We start from the raw sequence: 23,902 nt of genomic DNA, 5'->3' as shown, positions 1-23,902 counted from the left end.
ACAGTAGCACAGATGAACAGGAAGGGGAACAGTAGCACAGAAAGAACAGGAAGGGGAACAGTAGCAAAGATGTAGGAAATGGAAAAGCAGCACAGATGAACAGGAAAGGGAACAATGCACATATGAACAAGGAAGAGACAGTAGCAAAGATGAACAGGAAGGGGAAACAGTAGCACAGATGAACAGGAAGGGAACAATGCACAGCAGAACAGGAAGGGGGAACAGTAGCACAGATGAACAGGAAAGGGAAAAAAGCAGCACAGATGAACAGGAAAGGGAACAGTAGCACAGATGAACAGGAAGGGAACAGTAGCACAGATGAACAGGAAAGGAAAAGCAGCACAGATGAACAGGAAAGGAACAGTAGCACAGCAGAACAGGAAGGGAACAGTAGCACAGATGAACAGGAAGGAAAAGCAGCACAGATGAACAGGAAGGGGAACAGTAGCACAGCAGAACAGGAAGGGACAGTAGCACAGATGAACAGGAAAGGGAACAGCACAGATGAACAGGAAGGGAACAGTATGAATGAACAGGAGAGGAACAGTAGCACAGATGAACAGGAAGGGGAACAGTAGCACAGATGAACAGGAAGGGGAACAGTAGCACAGCAGAACAGGAAGAGACAGTAGCACAGATGAACAGGAAGGGAACAGTAGCAAAGATGAATAGGAAGGGGAACAGTAGCACAGATGAACAGGAAGGGGAACAGCACCGATGAACAGTAAGGAACAGTAACAAGATGAACAGGAAGGGGAACAGTGCACAGATGAACAGGAAAGGGAAAAGCAGCACAGATGAACAGGAAAGGGAACAGTAGCACAGATGAACAGGAAGGGGAACAGTAGCACAGATGAACAGGACGGGGAACAGTAGCACAGGAGAACAGGAAGGGAAACAGTAGCCCAGATGAACAGGAAGGGGAACAGTAGCACAGCAGAACAGGAAGGGGAACAGTAGCACAGATGAAGAGGAAGGGGAACAGTAGCACAGCAGAACAGGAAGAGGAACAGCAGCTCAGCAGAACAGGAAGAGGAACAGCAGCTCAGCAGAACAGGAAGAGGAACAGCAACACAACAGAAAGGGGAACAGCAACACAACAGAACAGGAACAGAAACACAACAGAACAGGAATAGGAACAGCAACACATCAGAACCAAGAACAAGAAGGGGAACAGTAGCATAGCAGAACAGGAAGAATAGCATCACAGCAGAACAGGAAGAACAGCAACACAACACAACAGGAAGAACAGCAGAACACATTTGTTTCAGCAGTTATAAAGAACGAATGACAGCAAATGATAAGAGAGTTTTGTTATCAATATTTTAAGACATCATACGACATGAGGGAAATAGCTTGTAATACTAAAAACAACGTCATCATTATCATCGTCAGTCATCACTATCATCGTCAGTCACCATTATCGCCAGTCATCATTATCCCCAGTCATCATTATCGCCAGTCATCATTATCATCGTCAGTCATTATCGTCAGTCATCATTATCATCGTCAGTCATCATTATCGCCAGTCATCATTATCATCGTCAGTCATCATTATCGCCAGTCATCATTATCATCGTCAGTCATCATTATCGCCAGTCATCGTATCGCCAGTCATCACCATTATCATCGTCAGTCATCATTATCGCCAGTCATCATTATCGCCAGTCATCATTATCGCCAGTCATCGTATCGCCAAGTCATCATTATCGCCAGTCATCATTATCGCCAGTCATCATTAGCATCGTCGATCGTCGTGTCGCCAGTCATCATTATCATCGTCGGTCATCATTATCGCCAGTCATCGTTATCATCGTCGGTCATCATTATCGCCAGTCATCATTATCATCGCCAGTCATCGTATCGCCAGTCATCGTATCATCGCCAGTCATCGTATCATCGTCGGTCATCATTATCGCCGGTCATCATTATCGCCAGTCATCATTATCGCCAGTCATCGTTATCATCGCCAGTCATCATTATGCCAGTCATCATTATCATCGCCAGTCATCGTATCATGATCATCATTATCGCCGATCCATCATTATCATCGCCAGTCATCATTATCGTCAGTCATCGTATATCGCCAGTCATCATTATCGTCCGGTCATCATTATTGCCAGTCATCATTATCATCGTCAGTCATCATTATCGCCAGTCATCATTATCATCGCCAGTCATCATTATCATCGTCAGTCATCATTATCACCAGTCATCATTATCGCCAGTCATCATTATCATCGTCAGTCATCATTATCGCCAGTCATCATCATCGTCAGTCATCATTATCGCCAGTCATAAAGTATTATCGTTACCATCATTGTTATCACCAGTTACCATTAGTCTTTATAAAATGTCTTCATCACATTCATCATTATCATCGTCATCATTAATTACCATCATCATCATTATCAGTTATACTACATCATAACCACTATATGGTAACTTTACCTTAGTGAATACATAAACAGAGTATGTTATTATTTAGTTTATGATAAGACTTTACTTTGAAAAATGAATCACATGCAGAAATCTAATAGAAATTATATACTTCAATACATAATGTTTTGTAGTATGTAATAACGTGGGTTGTGTTGTGAATGCGTATAATATTGTGCTATTTGGTAGGGTCTACTGTACGTGAGTTGTGTTGTACTTGGTGTTGTGTTGTACTTGGTGTTGTGTTGTAGGTGGTGTTGTGTTGCAGGTGGTGTTGTGTTGTAGGTGTTGTGTTGTAGATGATGTGTTGTAGTTGGTGTTGCGTTGTAGGTGGTGTTGTGTTGTAGGTGGTGTTGCGTTGTAGGTGGTGTTGTGTTGTAGTTGGTGTTGTGTTGGGTGGTGTTGTGGTGTTATGCGTCCAGTGTTGTGTTGTAGATGATGTTGCATTATGTAGTTAGTGTTGCGTTGTGGAAATTGGTGTTGCGTTGTAGAGTGGTGTTGTGTTGTAGGTGTTGTGTTGTAGATGATGTGTTGTAGTTGGTGTTGCGTTGTAGGTGGTGTTGTGTTGTAAGGTTGTGTTATGATGTTGTAGTTCAGTTGGTGTTGCGTTGCAGTGGTGTTGCGTTGTAGGTGGTGTTGTGTTGTAGTGGTGTTGTGTTGTGGTGGTGTGTTTGTTTGTGGTGGTGTTGTGTTGTAGGTGGTGCGTGTTATAAGTAGTGTTGTGTTGTAGGTGGTGTTGTGTTACAGGTGGTGCGTGTTATAAGTAGTGTTGTGTTGTAGGTGGTGTTGTGTTGTAGGTGGTGTTGCGTTGTAGGTGGTGTTGCGTTGTAGGTGGTGTTGTGTTGTAGGTGTTGTGTTGTAGATGATGTGTTGTAGTTGGTGTTGTGTTGTAGGTGGTGTTGTGTTGTAGGTGGTGTTGTGTTGTAGGTGGTGTTGTGTTGCAGGTGGTGCGTGTTATAAGTAGTGTTGTGTTGTAGAGTATGTGCTATTTCGTTGTGTTCTTTGAGTCCTATAAAATGACCACGAAATACCCACCCCACCCCCTTCCTATTCACGATAATTACGAATGAACAATCCTTAATAAGTCAGTAATAATAACTATCAACAGCCTTGTAATCTACCAATCACGTTCATAACTATTATTTAAATTGCGAGATATTAACTGATTTCATTTATCTAAGTCATTTTGTCTAGAACAGGTTAATGATGTTGGTAAAAATTGATATGAAACGATTGAAACGAATTTTGGTAGACGTGCATAGTTGGGAGTCAGAGGAATCAGTTAAAGAAGCCAGTCGAAGGAACCAGTCAGTCAACGAAATCAAACCATTCAAAGAGGCCAGTTGTAGGAGCCAGTGGTTAAAGCCAGTCAGGAGCCATTCTGAGCCAGTTAAAACTACCAGTCGTAAGAGCCAGTCGAAGAAGCCAGTCAAAGAAGTCATTCGAGGAAACCAGTCGAAGAAATCAGTTGAAGAATTCCAACCAGTCTAAGAAACCAGTCGTAAGAACCAGTCAAGAAACCAGTCGAAGGAGCTAAAAAGAAACTCTGCGGTTCCTGCCAAGATGATTTTCCTGCCAAGATGATTTGAGTACCTTGGCTTCTTCTAGGGAGGGTCATCGTACACACCCGACCAACCAAGAAACAGGGCGGTGGGCTATGTTGGGTTATCTCTTTGTTTTTGTCGTAATATTTCATCGTTTTGTTTTGTGTATTTCGTTTTTTTTAAATATTTTACTAAACTGAAATTATCCATTAAGTTATTTTTGTCTTGTATACTAACTGGGAGGAATTAGAATTGGAAATATTGAATAAAACATTAAAATAAGATAAGCGTTGTTGTTATTTATATTTTGTCTCTGTATCCCCTCTATTTTTATTTCCCATTTTCTCTTTTATTTTGTGTCTCCTTCGTTTTCTTTTATTATGTATTTTCGGTGTTTGTTGGCCACTGCTACGACTTCTATTTTGTGCTGTGAAATTCTCTCTCCCCTTCTCTTAGGAAACGTCTCTCTGTCTCTCGCGTTCTTTTGGTCCTGTTCCGCGACATCGTTTTCATTAGCTTTCCCCTTTCGTGTTCTAATTACTGGTGACTGGCAAACCTCCACTCCACTCTCACTCTCTCACTCCTTCCTTGGAGGTCCTTCACTCTCTCTCACCAGATCACACTAACTCATTCTTATACTCTCATGTTTCATCTCCACACACACACTATCACGTCTATAGACAGTCATTCACACTCTCACACACACTATTACGAACACACTCACCCTCACTCTCCCCACTCTCCCTGTCTTGTCCCTTCTTCCTTCTACCACACAGCAAGACGTATACAACCCAGCCATAATATTCTTCCGTGTACAGCCAGGGATTTCCCCCCAAGAGTGTCAAACACCCTCCATTCCTCTCACCATATAGTGGACGTAAACACACAAGAAAAAACAATCTAGTCGACACACACACACACACACACACACACACACACACACACACACACACACACACACACACACACACACACACACACACACACCATAACCAGATATACCAGATATAAGACAAAGCTAAAACCCCAGGATGAGGGGTATAGCTGTACTAGCGGCCCCTCCTAAGAGCTAAGGGGCTCGCCTTAAAACCCTAAAATGTTGATCTTGGAGCGTGGGTAAGTTGGCTCCTACACCACTGAGAATGACACGCGGTTCTGTGGCCAAACTTATGGTCACTGCTCCACAGTCTGCTATACAGGCGCAAGTTCAACGTCGTAGACAAGCGATAAGTGCCACTATACCTTGCTACAGTAAGGGTTAGAACTGTGTGGCTGGCAAGAGATGGAGTGACACTAATGATTCCGGATGATTTTTTGCCCTACGAGTCCGTAAGGGAGACGACACCAGGGTTCAGATATTTCGGCTCCGTCCTTGTGATGTGGGTAATAAAGGTCCATAGTAGGTTGGTGGTGATGGTGGGGGTTACGACTGTCTTCACCAGTGAGGGATTTTTATCACTGATCCTTTTAGCTGGCTCCGAAGTGGGCATGTTTATGATGCTGACAAAACTCTTCTCTTTCCTAGACCCGTTTTATTATTTCTTCATTTCCAAAAGCTTTAATTAGTAAGGCAGACTTTCCCCCTCTCCCTGACTGATGGAGTGAGCTACATCACACACATTATCTTCCTCTACTACCGAATGAAATGGGAAAAAAAAATCTCCCCCATTTAATTTCGTTAACTAGTTCATATAATTATACGAAAAATTACTAATACGATAATCCTGTTGATGAATCTTAATTACACTTAAAGTTTGTTTCATTATCATATATAATAAACTAGTCAATAGTAACATATGATTAGTATTATTCATTACTTAGTTTACTTACCACAATATGATTCAATTACTCGTTTTATCTCGTTAAGTCAAAACGGTTCTAGTTACAAGTGTCTGGATTCACATTTTGTCCTAAGATAAATTTATCTGAATAAGAAAGTGTACACATAACTAGTTGACTTAAGGTAAAACATGAAAATTACACCTAAAATGGCGCGAAACTTATACTAAAACTCTATCTTAACTAGAAACGTTAGTTAACACAAGTAAAAAAAAAATAAGATACAGATTTCTTACAAGAGATTACGTAAACCTCATTTTTCTGTCTTGCATGAACGTATCTAGTTAAGGCAGAATCTCAGTACGTATAAGATTCATGTTTTATATATATTTGGATGTTTTTATTGTGTTTGAAATTAACTAGGTAGATGCATTCTTATATATTCAGTTACGAGGAATATTTAGCATTTGTTCTTGTATTAAATCAGGACAGGTGATCTTGTCTGAGGTAAATCCAAATGGCTCGCCCTTATTGTGTGATAATGACAAGGCATTCCGGTATTAATATATAAGTTATATATATTTTATATATACAATAATGTTTTTACAGATAAATGGATTCGTTTCAGATATTATTTGACTCTATTTCACCCTTCCTTCTCATATATAACAACAACAACAACAACAACAATAATAATAATCAGGACAAACACAAAATTAATTCATTTAGGAAGAAACTATCAGGGGGAAACTATTTGGTTGGAAATCTTCATAAAATAGCGCGGTGTCCGTCCATCATGTTGAGGAGCGTGTTTCTTTAATTTACTCAGTCGATGGTGTTGGTTTTCGTGGGTGAGATGATTGGCTTCTCGGCTGGTCCTGAGCCAAGGGTGACGAGAGGATGCGACTGTCTTTAAGGGTGTGTAAGGGTGTGTGTTTTGTGAGGATATTGAGTGCGTTTCCTGAATTCCATGGATATGTGAGTGTGTATTGTAATCTGTCATGTGGTGCTGTGGTAGGATGTGTTTTATTTTAGGACTGTGAGTGCGTTTCCTGACATTCCACACGGTATACGCACGTGTGTCTTGTAACCTGTAGTAAGTCTCCATATAAAAGGGTAATTTTTGCGTACTGTCGATGTGTTCCTTGACTACTAAACCCTCTTTTTAATGTGTGTGTGTGTGTGTGTGTGTGTGTGTGTGTGTGTGTGTGTGTGTGTGTGTGTGTGTGAGGGATCGCACTACACACACACGCACACACACACACAGATGTACTTTGAACCAAATGCTCATCTCAAAATACCACTCTCTTCAGTACACAACAACGTTCTCACCTGACACCAATAATAAGACCTACTACCTACATCTTCCCTATCATTACACATTATGAATTGATGTTAAAATTGAAGGAGTCTATTACTAGAATAAGTTAAAATGAGTTACAACAATATTAACATCATAAGAGTCTTCCAAGTGGTGGGGGTCTCTTGTTGTTGTTGTTGTTGTTGTTATCTTGAAAATAAATTATCCAACTAGTATGGTTATTAAGCAACGAGAACTTATGTCATGTTATCTTACGAGAGATAACTTTAACCCAATCAAATCTGACTCATTCTAATCTAATATAGATCTAAGCTTATTTAAAGTAGCTGTAAACCTAATCTAAGTTATAAAAATTAAAATAAGAAAGCTATAGATAAAACAAGGAATAAGATAAAGATACAGATTATAAAACAAGAACTAGACAGAAAGAAAGAAAAGGAAAATATGAATGAAAGAAAAAACAAAGATAGTTGAGAGAAAGAATTAAGGAGAAATAATAAACAAAGATAAAAAAGTATGAAAAAAGAAACAAAACAAAAAAAGAGAGAAAGATTAGAGAGAGAGAGAAAGATTAGTGAGAGAGAGAGAGAGAGAGAGAGAGAGAGAGAGAGAGACCTCCCCCCCCTACACTCCACCATTCCGGCTGGTCCGCAACAAAACACACATCACCAACGCCGCTGGACTAAAGCGGTGTTGGTGATTCAATACTGGAGGGAGGGAGGGAGGACCGGGTGCTGCTACCTCTGGCTTCATAACCAGGGAGCGAGCGTGTAGGGACCAGGCGCCGGGCTCGTTCACAGGAGTCATTTGCTTGCAGGGAATCACCACATTGGCTGGGCGAGGGTGGGTGGGTTCCGAGCGCCACGGGCTGGTAAGGGAGGCAGGGTGGCAGGGCGAGAGGGAGGGTGGCAGGGAGAGAGGGAGGGTGGCAGGGCGAGAGGGAGGTGGCAGGGCAGGAGAGGGAGGGTGGCAGGGAGAGGGGTGGCAGGGAGAGAGGGAGGGTGGCAGGGAGAGGGAGGGTGTGGCAGGGAGAGAGGGAGGGTGGCAGGGGAGAGGGAGGGTGGCAGGGCAGAGGGAGGGGTGGCAGGGGAGAGAGAGAGGGAGGGTGCTTGGGGGCAGAGAGGGAGGGTGGCAGGAGAGAGGAGGGTGGCAGGGGAGAGGGAGGGTGGCAGGGCAGGAGGGAGGGTGTACTTGGGGCGAGAGGGAGGGGTGGCAGGGAGAGGAGGGTGGCAGGGGAGAGAGAGAGGGAGGGTGGCAGGGCAGGGAGGGTGGCAGGGAGAGAGGGAGGGTGGCAGGGAGAGAGGGAGGGTGGAATCGGGTGCTTTCAGTGAGAATGGATAAGATTTGGAGTCTTCAGTGGCCAAGTGTTGATTATTTCACGTATTTGAAGGTAATTCGTTGATTACTAGATCCGAAATAGAGAGAAATAGTTGATCTTATACACGTACAGATGTTACCTCAGCTGTGAACAGTGCCCTCTATTATCTATATTTATTCAGAAAGGACATACACAGCATTTGAACATATATATAAACGTGTAGTGTAAGTTTATATACAAAGTGGTGTGTTTGTATACATTTTTCCGGCCGGTTTAATTACTTTACTGAAAACGTACTCATCAGTTATTCTTTTACATTCATAGTTTTGCTTTATATTATCATTAAATCTAAGGTTTCGTCTTAACCAGATCTGAAAATTATTAGGTAAAGTCTGTCTCCTACAAATCCCTCTACAAGTTCCAGTATTGTGGTGAAAAAAGGAAAGCCTGCTCTAGGAGGTGTGGTGGGCAGCGCTCCCCACGTCTTAATCTAATCCCCCAGCTTACATCTAGCGCCCGGAGTGGCTTAACCTTGCGTCCTTGTCTTGTCCTATCGTACCTTACTAAATATTTCAGCAAGACACCAAGACAGTGTGGCTCCCCGACCTTGAGGGTGACGCAGGCGTGGTGGAGGGCCACAGATGTACCAGTTCACCCACCGTTCTGGAAGTATCGCTTTCAGGCCGCCCTTGAGGGCACTGGCCCCGCCACACACCACTGCCAGGCGCACCATCATCACAGGCACCGTAGTACGATAATTTGGCTTTTCTAAGACCTACTTCGCTTCCACCAAAACACATTTACTGTTTTTGTCTGTTTTTAGTCCAAATAAAACGATACAAAGAAACTATATTAATAGAATGCCCCGTATAAGAACAAACAAGGTAAAATAAATTGTGAGGCAGCCGTAAATACAGGTACAAGATGTGTAATATATATATGCCTACACGACACAAGGTGAGCCTCCGCCTGGGTAATAATGGATGACACACGACCCAGCCTCACCAAGAATGGTTCCCGCTGCCTCCACTACCTCCAGAGATTTTATTTTATTTATTTATTTTTGAAGGCGAGTGGCTTTAAGACTGCTTCCTGAACAATATTAAACTATAGATTGGATTATATACTAGTAGTTTTTTTCATTGTAGATTCGTTTGTGTTTCAGCATTTATTATTAATTCACGTATTAATTTAACAGTTTGTTATGATAGGTTGTCTTCCGTCCCCCCCCGGTACACGAGCATCTCTATCCGTCCAAGTGATTAACATTAACTTGCTGATGAATACGAGGGAATTATAAATAACCATCAAAGATCATTCAAATATTATAAATAATAACATTTCATTGAATTAAAACAAAAAATTACCTCTCAAATATATTCAAGGAAAATATGTTAATAAAAAATAACCTCTAAATCACAAACAAAACATCAAAAAATCACCTTTCGTCTATAATGGAAACTGCAGCTACGTGTTATTCTGTTCTTGTTAATTCGCAACTATAACAAATATTCTCCATTGTAAAAAAAAAAAACGTTTCGTGGAATCTAATTTACCGCCAACTGAGTCATATCCGGGTACAGGTAATGTGAATATACTAAACAACATCAGAAGGCCACATCTTTAGTATAACTGAGTACTTGATATTAGTAAACCTGCCTGACTAACTTCCCTCTATTATATTTTTCGATATGGATCTAGGGGTAATTTATTTAAGACATTATTTTTTTTTTAGAAGATATTTATGACCTAATACGACTTAAGGTATTTGTAAACAATGAGTTCGAATAATGTACAGTCTCGTTCAAGATTCTTCGAACACTGCTAGAGACAGCTGCCAACTCAAGGCCGTTTGTTTACTGTAGTACGTAGTAAAATATAATACGAAAAAACAAACCCCAACCATTAATTAAGCAACAGGGAACCAACCACCAATCAGTTTTACATTCATTCATAATTTTTACTACGTACTATAGTAAACAAACGGCCTTGAGTTGCCACATGTCTCCAGCAGTGTTCGAAGAATCTTGAACGAGACTGTACGTGCTATCTTTATTGACGTTATACACAACAATACTTACCACACACGATACACAGTTTATTTTTGTAACTTACTTTAACCAATTTTCTCGCAACACTTAACATACAATAATAGAACGTACGAAACACTCAAACAACACAAACATATACACACACAAAACACTTCAAGTACCCTCACATGAAACACAACTCACACAACACACCCAACACCCAATAATACCTCTCTCTCTCTACACCCGCAACACACCTCTCCTCTTCCTCTGTGTTCCTAAACGCTTCAAACACCAGTGTTGTATAGACATTTAAATATATTCCCATTTTCTATTGTGTTTTCATCCATGGGTTTATCGTCTCACAGAAAATGAATGTCAAGCGTAACCAAAGATAAACAAAAAAATAAAAAAAAATAAACAAATATTTTAAATTTATAAAGTTATTACAGTTATTAAAGATAATTTTGTTTTGTTTTATTGCGATTAATCTAATTTTTTATAGGGAACACTTGCATAAATTCGTTATATATTTCATGGTTCTCGACTATTCATTAAAGTATTTATTTTTCTATTCCGTGTTTAGTTTTTTCTCGCTTTGTCGTCCTGGTCTATATTCTCAGATGATTGAAAATAAATTATTGAGGATATTAGTAATAATTTATTTATTATGAAAGAAACGAATAAATATGATGAAAGGAGTGGACGAGAAACACACACACACACACACACACACACACACACACACACACACACACACACACACACACACACTTAAGGGTGGAAATGCAATTGGAGTAGAAAGGTAAAAAGTCACATTCAAAACAAGCACAAAAAATAATAATGTATTACCAATTATTTATGAATGCTAAGACATCATATTTAACCTTCAATTGATTATCTCTTAGGGATTATATCTTTAAAAAATATACAAGGTTCTAATGCACTCAGCCACCATTATAACCTGATAGGAAATAAAACCTCATCACATTTCAACATTTTTGGGGTAATAAATAGAGATGATAGAATAACATCACTCAAATAGCATGGCGTTTTCTTGGGTCGACCATTTTGTTGCCTACTAATTGGCTCCAGAGGTCGAGCCCAGCAGTAGGCATGCGAGAAGGAAGGTTGTCGAATAGTACACTCATTTGCATATATCACTTCCAACACCTAACTCAATCTCACGTGACTTTTACACTAACTCAAAGAATACAACGTTCAATATCGGTTCATTGTTCTTACTAACTGAACGATGAACCGATAACAAAAATAAAATTGCGGATAAATCATTGATCGGAATCGTGAGCATTGCAGTAGAGGTCGCGGGATCGATAGACCTTTTCACCCCAGCCACTCAGAGGTCGCCGCGCCTGTGACGTCATCAGTTTGGGTTTCGGCGCCACCCACAGCTCTCAAGATATGGTGGGCCCGCGACCCCTGCCACCCCCGAGATGGCTGGGATGTTGTCAAAATTTACGTTTTACTAAAAATAAATTACTTATACAAAATATATCAATTTATTTTTGCTGATATTTTAAAAACGAAGCGCAACGGAAGCGATGTTGAGGGTTTCGATAGGGTGAGCCAGCGACCTCTACCACCCCAGAGATAGCGAGGATATTGTAAAAATTATATTATATTATGGAAGTATTACCATCATGTAAGCCATAGACTTACCCTGTTAAATATATCACGAAGGACACGGTACAAGAGAAGTGAAAATGCACCAACTGACTCAATGGTGGAGAGAAAGACTGAAAAAAAAATACCATTGTTTTTGTGAGGTTCTGCTACCGCTTGATACTTAGGGATGAGGCTATGAGTCTGTTGGTGCTAGACTTGTGTTGACCAGTGTGTGAGAGAAAGAACACGAAGAATTGAAATGTTTTAGAAAATAAGCATGTTTGGGAATTATTATTATTATTATTATTATTATTATTATTATTATTATTATTATTATTATTATTATTATTATTATTATTATTATTATTATTATTATTATTAATTATTATTATTATTATTAATTATAATTTACCCTACCCTACCCTACCCTAATTTAACCACTCGGGTAATATTAGGGTCTTTAATCATCAAGCAAAATAAACTGGGGGGCTAATCTTCATGTGATCCATTGAGACATACAGCAAAGAAAATGGGAAGCTAGAGAGAGGGAGGACCCTGATAAAACTGATAAGAATTGTTTTTGAAGATGAACGGTTTATGTATACTGTGTAGAGGGAATCAAGAAGAGGGAATCAAGAAGTGGGAATCAAGAAGAGGGAATCAAGAAGAGGGAATCAAGAAGAGGGAATCAAGAAGAAGGAATCAAGAAGAAGGAATCAAGAAGAGGGAATCAAGAAGAAGGAATCAAGAAGAATCAAGAATCAAGAAGAGGGAATCAAGAAGAGGGAATCAAGAAGAGGGAATCAAGAAGAGGGAATCAAGAAGTGGGAATCAAGAAGAGGGAATCAAGAAGAGGGAATCAAGAAGAGGGAATCAAGAAGAAGGAATCAAGAAGAAGGAATCAAGAAGAGGGAATCAAGAAGAAGGAATCAAGAAGAGAGAATCAAGAAGAGGGAATCAAGAAGAGGGAATCAAGAAGAGGGAATCAAGACGAGGGAATCAAGAAGAAGGAATCAAGAAGAGGGAATCAAGAAAAAAGGAATCAAGGGGAAGGAAACAATGAGGAGTCAAGAAGGAACCATGGAAAATAAATCAAGAAGAACGAATCAAGAAAGAAAAATCAAGGAAGACGAAGTGAAGGATAATGATTGTGACAAGAATTAACGTAGCATAGAAATAAACCTGGGAAAAATCTTTGTATTTTTAGGCGTGGAAGGACTTTTTTTTTTTTACAATATTTAGGGTTTTTGGGGATTATTATTTAAATTTATATCAGATTTTAAGTTACCAGTACTTAATAAAAATAGTTTCATTATACTACACGTTCAAGGGTTTTGTGGTATACGTAATATTAGGTTGGGTTAGGTTGGGCTGGGTTAGGTTGGGTTGGGTTGGGTTAGGTTGGGTTGGGTTGGGTTGGGTTGGGTTGGGTTGGGTTGGGTTGGGTTGGGTTGGGTTGGGTTAAGGTTGGGTTGGGTTGGGTTGGGTTGGGTTGGGTTGGGTTGGGTTGGGTTGGGTTGGGTTGGGTTGGGTTGGGCTGGGTTGGGTTGGGTTGGGTTAGGTTGGGCTGGGTTAGGTTGGGTTGGGTTGGGTTAGGTTGGGTTGGGTTGGGTTGGGTTGGGTTGGGTTGGGTTGGGTTGGGCTGGGTTGGGTTGGGTTGGGTTGGGTTGGGTTGGGTTGGGTTAGGTTAAGTTAGTCACTGGAAACTATTTTAAAAACGGTGATGTGGGCGAGGTATAGAACGCCACCTATAATGGCTCACCCCCTGGGACCTACACCATCCCCCCATCCTATCTAAAAATCCGCATCAAAATTACAAATTGCATTATGCGCTCTTCCGCCCGGAACGCCCCACCAGTCGCTGCCACTTTTGCCACGAAATCATTCCCGCCAAATTTGAATTTCAAATTTCCCGCCAGAAGCAAACGTTGCGAGACAAGGACGAGGCGGTTCGGCGTCTCAGGAGGGCGGGAATTTGGGGCTATCATATTTCCCGTCGCCAAGTGTTACAGCGACCTCTTGATATATTGAAGATTATACGGCCGGAATGGTGGGTATGTGAGGGTAATTTGTGAGTTTATGAGACTTGGGAGGGTGTGCGTGAGCCGTAGTATCCACGGGGTCGGCAGGAAGAGAGAGAGAGAAAGAGAGAGAAGGAGAGAGAGAGGGAAAGATGGTTTGTAGCAGATGGGGCGTGAGGCTCTTCCTCTCACACTGATTCTCAAAGATTTATACGTCGATGTTGTTTTATCCTTACGTGGGAGAAGACAACGGTTCTGGTTGCGGTAGTCTCTCGGTGTAAGGTTTGGTGTAAGTTCTGGTTGCGGTAGTCTCTCAGTGTAAGGTTTGGTGTAAGTTCTGGTTGCGGTAGTCTCTCGGTGTAAGGTTTGGTGTAAGTTCTGGTTGCGGTAGTCTCTCGGTGTAAGGTTTGGTGTAAGTTCTGGTTGCGGTAGTCTCTCGGTGTAAGGTTTGGTGTAAGTTCTGGTTGCGGTAGTCTCTCGGTGTAAGGTTTGGTGTAAGTTCTGGTTGCGGTAGTCTCTCGGTGTAAGGTTTGGTGTAAGTTCTGGTTGCGGTAGTCTCTCAGTGTAAGGTTTGGTGTAAGTTCTGGTTGCGGTAGTCTCTCGGTGTAAGGTTTGGTGTAAGTTCTGGTTGCGGTAGTCTCTCGGTGTAAGGTTTGGTGTAAGTTCTGGTTGCGGTAGTCTCTCGGTGTAAGGTTTGGTGTAAGTTCTGGTTGCGGTAGTCTCTCGGTGTAAGGTTTGGTGTAAGTTCTGGTTGCGGTAGTCTCTCGGTGTAAGGTTTGGTGTAAGTTCTGGTTGCGGTAGTCTCTCAGTGTAAGGTTTGGTGTAAGTTCTGGTTGCGGTAGTCTCTCGGTGTAAGGTTTGGTGTATGTTCTGGTTGCGGTAGTCTCTCGGTGTAAGGTTTGGTGTAAGTTCTGGTTGCGGTAGTCTCTCAGTATAAGGTTTGGTGTAAGTTCTGGTTGCCAACGCTTCCGGGAGGGTGAGATATAATTAACCGAGTCTTCACCGCTTCATTTAAAAGGGGTTAATGAATCTTAGGAGCCTTAGAGACTCATGGATCATAGTCGTCTTGAGCAGAGTCTCTTTTTCATAAGACTTACCACCAACCTCACCCAACAAACAGCAGGAACATAGACTCACTTTCTGACGTCATCTGTGCTTATGATAAAAGAAAATACGAAAATACGTTTGACAATTACACTTCTCATCTTAGTTAATATGGAAATGTTTTATTATACGTTACGATTGTATAGAGTAGCTTAGGTTTAGAGAGAGAGAGAGAGAGAGAGAGAGAGAGAGAGAGAGAGAGAGAGAGAGAGAGAGAGAGAGAGAGAGAGAGATGAGAGAGAGACACTCGATTCCTGATTTCTGGAGGAGACAAGATTCGAGAAGTTTATTTGTTGTGATGTTGGCTGTAGTCCCCTAACATATCTACAACCATCACCACCACCACCATCACCACCCACAACACCATCTTCAACATCACACAACCAGTACAACCCATCACCACCATCACCAACGCAACATTCATCTTCAACATCACAATAACCAGCACAAATCCATCACCACCACCATCACCACCCGCAACACCACATCTTCATTATCACACAACCAGCACACAACCATCACCACCACCATCACAAACCCACAACACCATCTTCAACATCACAATAAATCTCAGCACAACCATCACCACCACCATCACCACCCGCAACACCATCTTCAACATCACAATAACCAGCACAACCATCACCACCACCATCACCACCCGCAACACCATCTTCAACATCACAATAACCAGCATCACCATCACCACCACCATCACCACCCACAACACCATCTTCAACATCACAATAACCAGCACAACCATCACCACCACCATCACCACCCGGGCAAATTAACTATCTTCAAACATCACAATAACCAGCACAACCATCACCACCACCATCAGCCACCCGGCAACACCATCTTCAACACTCACAACAACCAGCACAACCATCACCACTATCATCACCACCCGCAACACCATCTTCAACATCACAATAACCAAAGCACAACCATCACCACCACCATCACCACCCGCAACACCATCTTCAACATCACAATAACCAGCACTACCATCACCACCACCATCACCACCCGCAACACCATCTTCAACATCACAATAACCAGCACTATCATCACCACTACCCATCAACTATTCACCAACATAGTAACTATCATCAATTTTCAAAAACCATAACCCTACTACCACCAACTTTAGCCCAGTAACAACTACTACCACTACTACTACAACCATTATCAACCCTTTTCTACCACCACCATAACTACTACCACCCTCACTATACCAGTACTATTACTACCATCACTATCGCCACTTCCACCACCATGCTTACTACTACAACCACTCAATATACCAATTACAATTTCTTCCGTTCATCCTACCACCCCTGTCAATTACCTACTCACCACCCCCACCACCACCACTCCACCACCACTCCTACCACCCCTACCACTCCACCACCACTCCCCCACCACCCACACACCACTACCAAACCCTCACCAAGATGAGTATCTTCAGCACAATTCCTTCCTGCCCTCCCCCACTCATTATCGCCTTTTTATGCGCGGAAAAGCCACAAAGACTTTATATTTTTCCCATTTACTAAACTGAAGCCGGACAAAGACGAAGGATACGCGTCCCTAGGGCCACCAAGGTGCAGGACTCTCGCCCCTGTGGTCCTGCGGCGTGAGGTCGAGAGTGGCGTGGGTCTGGTGGCCGCTGAAGGTCAGGAGAGGGAGTTAGTATTCACCTCATGGTAGGGGAGGTCAGGCAGGGGTGAGGAGGATGTTGAGGTCATGCAGCAGGAGGAGGGCGAACGGGAGGAGGAGGAGGAACGGGAGGAGGAACGGGAGGAGGAAGAGGAAGAGGAATAGGAGGAGGACGAACGGGAGGTGAAGGAAGAGGAAGAGACGGAGGAGGACGAACGGGAGGAGGAGGAGAAAAAGGGAGGAGGAATGGGAGGAGGAAAAGGAAGAGAATAGGGAGGAGGACGAACGGGAGGTGAAGGAAGAGGGAAGAGATGGAAGAGGACGAATGGGGAGGTGAGGAGGAGAAAAAGGAGGAGGAACGGGAGGAGGAAAAGGAAGAGGAATAGGAGGAGGACGAACGGGAGGTGAAGGAAGAGGAAGAGACGGAGGAGGACGAACGGGAGGAGGAGGAACGGGAGGAGGAGGAGGAGGAAGATGAGAGGGGGAGAGTGATGGAGGAGAACGGAGTGGATGAAGATACGGAGATAGAGGAGGAGGAGGAGCGAATAGGAAGAACGTGGAGGAACGACTAGTGGATGACAAATGGATGACTATAAACGAAAGCCCTGTGGTAGTAACTGGATGACTAAGTAATTTAATAACGTGTGGATGACAATGACTAAGAATGGATGGATGAATGCTGAACACATGAGTGAAGACAGCTGGATGAATTTGGTTGAGGGAATGAAATGAATGAAGAATAAGTGGATGAATGAAGCGAGTTACTAGTGGATGAGGAGCTTTGGTAAGTGATGGATGAGTCTAAAGGCGGATGAAGAGTTAGAAAAAAACAATGAATCAAGAATAATGATGAATAAATGAATAAACAGATAATTAAAAAATAAAACCAGATGATAACAGAATGAATAAAAGATGTAATGAAGAGAAAATTAAGTAAAGGGGGAAGAGGAGAAACAGAGAAGAAGCAGAAGATGAAGAATAACAGAAAGATAGAATAAATAAAGGAGATAAAATAGCAAACAGAATAAACAGATTAATAATATAATAAAAACAATAACAATTAAAAATTAAGGTTCGTTTTTTTAAAGATTTAACACAGGTGAAGATAAAATACCTGAGTTGGTTAATTACAGGTGAGTGTTAAGGTAGATAAAGAGGTTAAGAACAAAAGGTTAATGTAGACGAAAGAGATGTAATAACTTCACAGGATTTAAAGGAAGATGATGACGTGACTTATTACAGGTGTATAGACAAAATTATACAGGTATACTTCAATATACGAGTACAGGTCTACTTGATACATACGATTTTCTGATGAATTGTTGATTAAGGTAAGCTATTGTGTGTACAGGTGATTGTATGAAAATTATGAACTCTTGGTATGATTTCTTATTAACAAACAAGTTAGGTTAGGTTAAGAAGAAGAAGTAGGTTAAATACGAGTAATTACTTGGACGATTTTTAAAAGTAAAGTAAAATAAGAAATATTATGAAAGACATTCAGCCATAATACATTCTTCTGACTGGTGAATGTCTGAATGTTAAGAGCTGTGTGAATGTTAAGAGCTATGTGAATGTTAAGAGCTATGTGAATGTTAAGAGTTATGTGAATGTTAAGAGCTATGTGAATGTTATGAGCTATGTGAATGTTAAGAGCTATGTGAATGTTAAGAGTTATGTGAATGTTAAGAGCTATGTGAATGTTAAGAGCTATGTGAATGTTAAGAGCTATGTGAATGTTAAGAGTTATGTGAATGTCAATCTCTTGTTTTTTATGCATAATTTTCGCCACTAATTAGAAGAATGGAAGAATATATTTTTTAAAAAGGTTGAATGCAAGAATATGAATGATACTTTACCAGCAAGACATTCTGAAGGTAAGAGACAGAACAACATATCATTATAAATCAAGAATAACTAATTTATTTACGTAGGAAGAATTTATAAGGTGTACTAACCCTGAACAATGTAAATTCATATATTTTAATGTTGAGAAGAATGTTAGATCCGGGTATCCCCCCCCCCCAAAAGAAGAATGTTAAATTATGAAACACAAGAATAACATAATATTAAGGCGTTAAGGCGCGTCGGTACTGTCAGAATGTCGGAATCTGAGTGAATGTTTAAATGTTGAAATTACGTACGAATAAACATTATCAAACTGAAGAATGATGTAGAATGATAAAATCCAAATAAACATACATTTTTCACTAAGAACATTATGAAAAAATACTTTAATTCAAGTCGATTTGGTCAAATATGATTTTAAATCTGAGAGGAAATTGACGATTTAAAACCACAGGTGTAGTATATAGGAAATTCTTTACAGGTCAGATGAAGGTAAGATTCTTAAGGTGAGAGAGAGAGAGAGAGAGAGAGAGAGAGAGAGAGAGAGAGAGAGAGAGAGAGAGAGAGAGAGAGAGAGAGAGAGAGAGAATGGAAATGTCAAGGAGGAGAAGAGATCAACGATTGAGGAACTAGACAACTCCCCCTCCTCCCTCCCCCCCCCTCCTGCCTGAACTTTGACCTGCAGGGCGTCGTCTACACGCAGCTGATTGCCAACTTCCCAGGTAGAGAGCCACTCCTAGGTACAGGTCACTCCTAGGTACAGGTCACTCCTAGATACAGTCACTCCTAAGTACAGGTCACTCCTAGGTACAGGTCACTCCTAGGTACAGGTCACTCCTAGGTATAGGTCACTCCTAGGTACAGGTCACTCCTAGGTACAGGTCACTCCTAGGTACAGTCACTCCTAGGGGAGGTATAGGTTACTCCTTGGTACAGGTCACTCCTAGGGGAGGTATAGGTTACTCCTTGGGAGGTACAGGTCACTCCTTGGTACAGGTCACTCCTCCTAACTGGTTACTACTGAGTGATGTAGAGGCCACTCCTAGGTACAGGTCACTCCTAGGTACAGTCACTCCTAGGGGAGGTATAGGTTACTCCTTGGTACAGGTCACTCCTAGGGGAGGTATAGGTTACTCCTTGGGAGGTACAGGTCACTCCTTGGTACAGGTCACTCCTCCTAACTGGTTACTACTGAGTGATGTAGAGGCCACTCCTAGGTAGAGAGACAATAGTCCTAATTAAAGATAAATTCCTACTAGAAATGACACCTGGTATACACACCTGACATACACACCTGACACACCTGGTATACACACCTAACACACCTGGTATATGTACTGGTATACACACCTGGTATATACACCTAACACACCTGGTATATGTACTGGTATACACACCTGGTATATACACCTAACACACCTGGTATATGTACTGGTATACACACCTGGTAAATACACCTAACACACCTGGTATATGTACTGGTATACACACCTGGTAAATACACCTAACACACCTGGTATATGTACTGGTATACACACCTGGTATATACACCTAACACACCTGGTATATGTACTGGTATACACACCTGGTATATACACCTAACACACCTGGTATATGTACTGGTATACACACCTGGTATATACACCTAACACACCTGGTATATGTACTGGTATACACACCTGGTATATACACCTAACACACCTGGTATATGTACTGGTATACACACCTGGTATATACACCTAACACACCTGGTATATGTACTGGTATACACACCTGGTATATACACCTAACACACCTGGTATATGTACTGGTATACACACCTGGTAAATACACCTAACACACCTGGTATATGTACTGGTATACACACCTGGTAAATACACCTAACACACCTGGTATATGTACTGGTATACACACCTGGTATATACACCTAACACACCTGGTATATGTACTGGTATACACACCTGGTATATACACCTAACACACCTGGTATATGTACTGGTATACACACCTGGTATACACACCTGGTATATAAAAACAGATGAAAATATTTCTAAGCAAGAGAGACAGAACAGAAATTACCTGAGATGAAATATTTTAACTACAAAATCACCAACAAACGCTGTGGTGGTTTCAGGCGAAGGCAGTTTATATGATCATCACAGTGTACAGGTAACCAACCCCCACCGAGACACACTGTAATACCTGTTGATGATACATAATGGTGGTACAGTATTACAGAATTATCTTAATACAAACAGATACAAAAATATTACTCAGATGATCAATGGTAATATAATGGCTTTCTTTCTTCAATGATCCAAATTTTTTTAGTATGTAATTATTTTCTACTAATTGTATTTTCTTAATTATTTATTATTATTATTATTATTATTATTATTATTATTATTATTATTATTATTATTATTATTATCATTACTATTATTATTATTATTATTATTATTATTATTATTATTATTATTATTATTATTATTTGCGTCTCCACTTGTCCTTCTATACATTGCATTAAATAACTTAATGTTTTATAAGGCCCTTGGTACCTTTCTCTATGACATCCTTAAATAATTCAGGAGGGGCTCAGAATATGACTATTTTGTGGTGTAATTTACGTATGGCGTCGCCACAAAGCCTAGGAAGCTGCTAGTGAGTGAGTGAGAACCTTTACCAAACTATTATGAACTTTTATTATCGACTGAAAACTTTGGTAGAATGAACATATTGCAATTTATAATCACACAGACTAAACACTCTTGCAAAGTTTAGTAATTTAATCTAATGACTATCAATTAGGTGAAGTATTGTTTGAGTGACTTTATTTAATATAGAATCAGTTGGCAGTCAGTCATATATGAGGACTGACAGACTGTATTATAACTGAACTTAATTTGTTTAATATATTAGTGTTTCTAGCCACACAGTGAAAGAGGAATCTGTGTTTTCTTTTTCACAGACAGACACACAGACAGACAATAAAAACCCAGACAGAGAGAGATAAAAATACCCACCAGACAATAATACACAGACAAACTCTCTCACTCAAATAATATATAGCTCTCCCTCTCCCTCCCCCCCCCACACACACATATCCCCAAGCACCAAAAAATGAACACCATATTTTATTCCGCTAAAACCGACTCCCTTACCCCCTCCCTCCCTCTCTCTCTTCTATCCCTTACTACCCTCCCCCACCCCTCTTACTACAACACTCTCCATCATCTCCCCCCCTCCCCCTACTTTAATCCCGCCACCCGTCCAATCAAAATAAAGTTAGGGTGTAGAGGCTGGAGACTGAGCCGTGATGAAGCTCTCCTTAAGGTCCCTCCGTCGAGACACTCGCTTCGTCGCCACTTAGGCAAATTGTTGGTCTGACTTCATGGTGTCGTTAAAATTCCAAGATGTATGTAAATTTTATATCTACTGTTGCCGAGTATATATATATATATGTAGTGTGTGTGTGTGTGTGCGTGAGGTGGGGTAGCGTGTCTTAATATATGTGTGTGTGTACGTGCGTGTATGTGTGTACGTGCGTGTGTGTGTGTGTATGTATGTGTACCTTAAAACTTTACACCCTACTTCCTGATCATCTAATTTTAACACTAATTAAGACAGGTGGTGGGAGGTGGTAATTAAGGTGGAAGGACCAACTCATTAAACCTCCACACAAACTCATCACAACTTCTGCCAAGAGAAGGTCGCCGTGGCCACTAAGTTTCCGGATATTAGCAGCCGGATAACACAAAGAAAACAAGTTATCATATTCCTTACGTTCGGGATTGGTAAAAAACACCTCACTATTTACGTTGCGTTCGGGAATGAGAAAAAGGAAAAAAAAATGAATCTCAGTTGACTTCAAAAATGACATTCATAAGATCCGTTTTCCTATATTACCTCCATGTGTACCCAGACCGTAACTGAGCAACGTACATAGGGCAACCTATGAACGTAAATGAAACGTACAGTCGACGTTCATTTCCACAAATCGGTAAAACACGAACGTATTTATGATTCTCTGGTATCGCGCGTTCATTTCTGCCTCCCAAACACCCGAACAAGGGCGTCAGGAAGGCACTCTCATCCACCACCTAGTACCTCATCCACCACCTGGTACCTCATCCACCACCTGGTACCTCATCCACCACCTGGTACCTCATCCACCACCTGGTACCTCATCCACCACCTGGTACCTCATCCACCACCTGGTACCTCATCCACCACCTGGTACCTTACATCCACCACCTGGTACCTCCCATCCACCACCTAGGCACTCCCCATCCACCACCTGGTACCTCATCCACCACCTAGGCACCTCATCCACCACCCAGTACCTCATCCCACCACACCTGGGGCACCTCATCCACCACCTGCCCCATCCACCACCCAGGCACCCCATCCACCACCTAGCACCCCATCCACCACCTAGGCACCCTCATCCACCACCTGGCACCATCCACCACCCAGTACCCCATCCACCACCCAGCACCTCATCCACCACCTGCACCCCATCCACCACCTGGTACCCCACATCCACCACCCAGGCACCCCATCCACCACCTAGCACTCCCCATCCACCACCTAGCACCCTCATCCACCACCTGCACCTCATCCACCACACCTGGCACCCCATCCACCACCTGGTGGTTCTCATCCACCACCTGGTACCTCATCCACCACCTGGTACCTCATCCACCACCTGGTACCTCATCCACCACCTGGTACCTCATCCACCACCTGGTACCTCATCCACCACCTGGTACCTCATCCACCACCTGGTACCTCATCCACCACCTGGTACCTCATCCACCACCTAGTACCTCATCCACCACCTGGTACTGTCTGTCTGTCTCTGATTTATAACATCTTTTTTTCTATTTTTTCATTAGTTATTTACATTCTTTCGTCTTTTCAGTTGTAAACAGAAATAAATACACACATTTAACCTGTGTTGCTGTACTGGATGATCAAGGCTTTCTCTCTCACTTTATCTGTTCTCCTCTTCTGAGTTTTATTCTCATTCGTTATTTCTCTCTTGTGATTGTGTATATTTTTTTTTGGCCGTCCTATTTCTATCCCCAACTTTCTCTTCCTGTTTGCTCTCTTTCTCTCCCACCTCCACCCTTCACTCGCTGGGGGGAGGGGGGGTGGAGAGGGGGGACAGGGAGGTGGTGGTTGGGGGGGGGGGCGTGACCCAT

The 23,902-nt window shown here is 41.8% G+C and overlaps 1 protein-coding gene across 1 annotated transcript; it reads left to right on the top strand.

The window, feature by feature from the left end:
• Positions 1–233: 233 nt before the first annotated feature.
• On the top strand, positions 234–578 carry LOC121877104 (RNA polymerase-associated protein LEO1-like). Its single transcript, XM_042382737.1, has one exon. It carries the CDS (start codon positions 234–236, stop codon positions 576–578), a length of 345 nt encoding a protein of 114 aa, XP_042238671.1.
• The last annotated feature ends 23,324 nt before the right edge of the window (positions 579–23,902 follow it).

Source organism: Homarus americanus, unplaced genomic scaffold, assembly GCF_018991925.1.
Source record: "Homarus americanus isolate GMGI-L3 unplaced genomic scaffold, GMGI_Hamer_2.0 scaffold20248, whole genome shotgun sequence".
Lineage (NCBI taxonomy): Eukaryota > Metazoa > Arthropoda > Malacostraca > Decapoda > Nephropidae > Homarus > Homarus americanus.
Note: the sequence above shows the minus strand (reverse complement) of the source record. Positions and strands in the feature narration are given on the sequence as shown.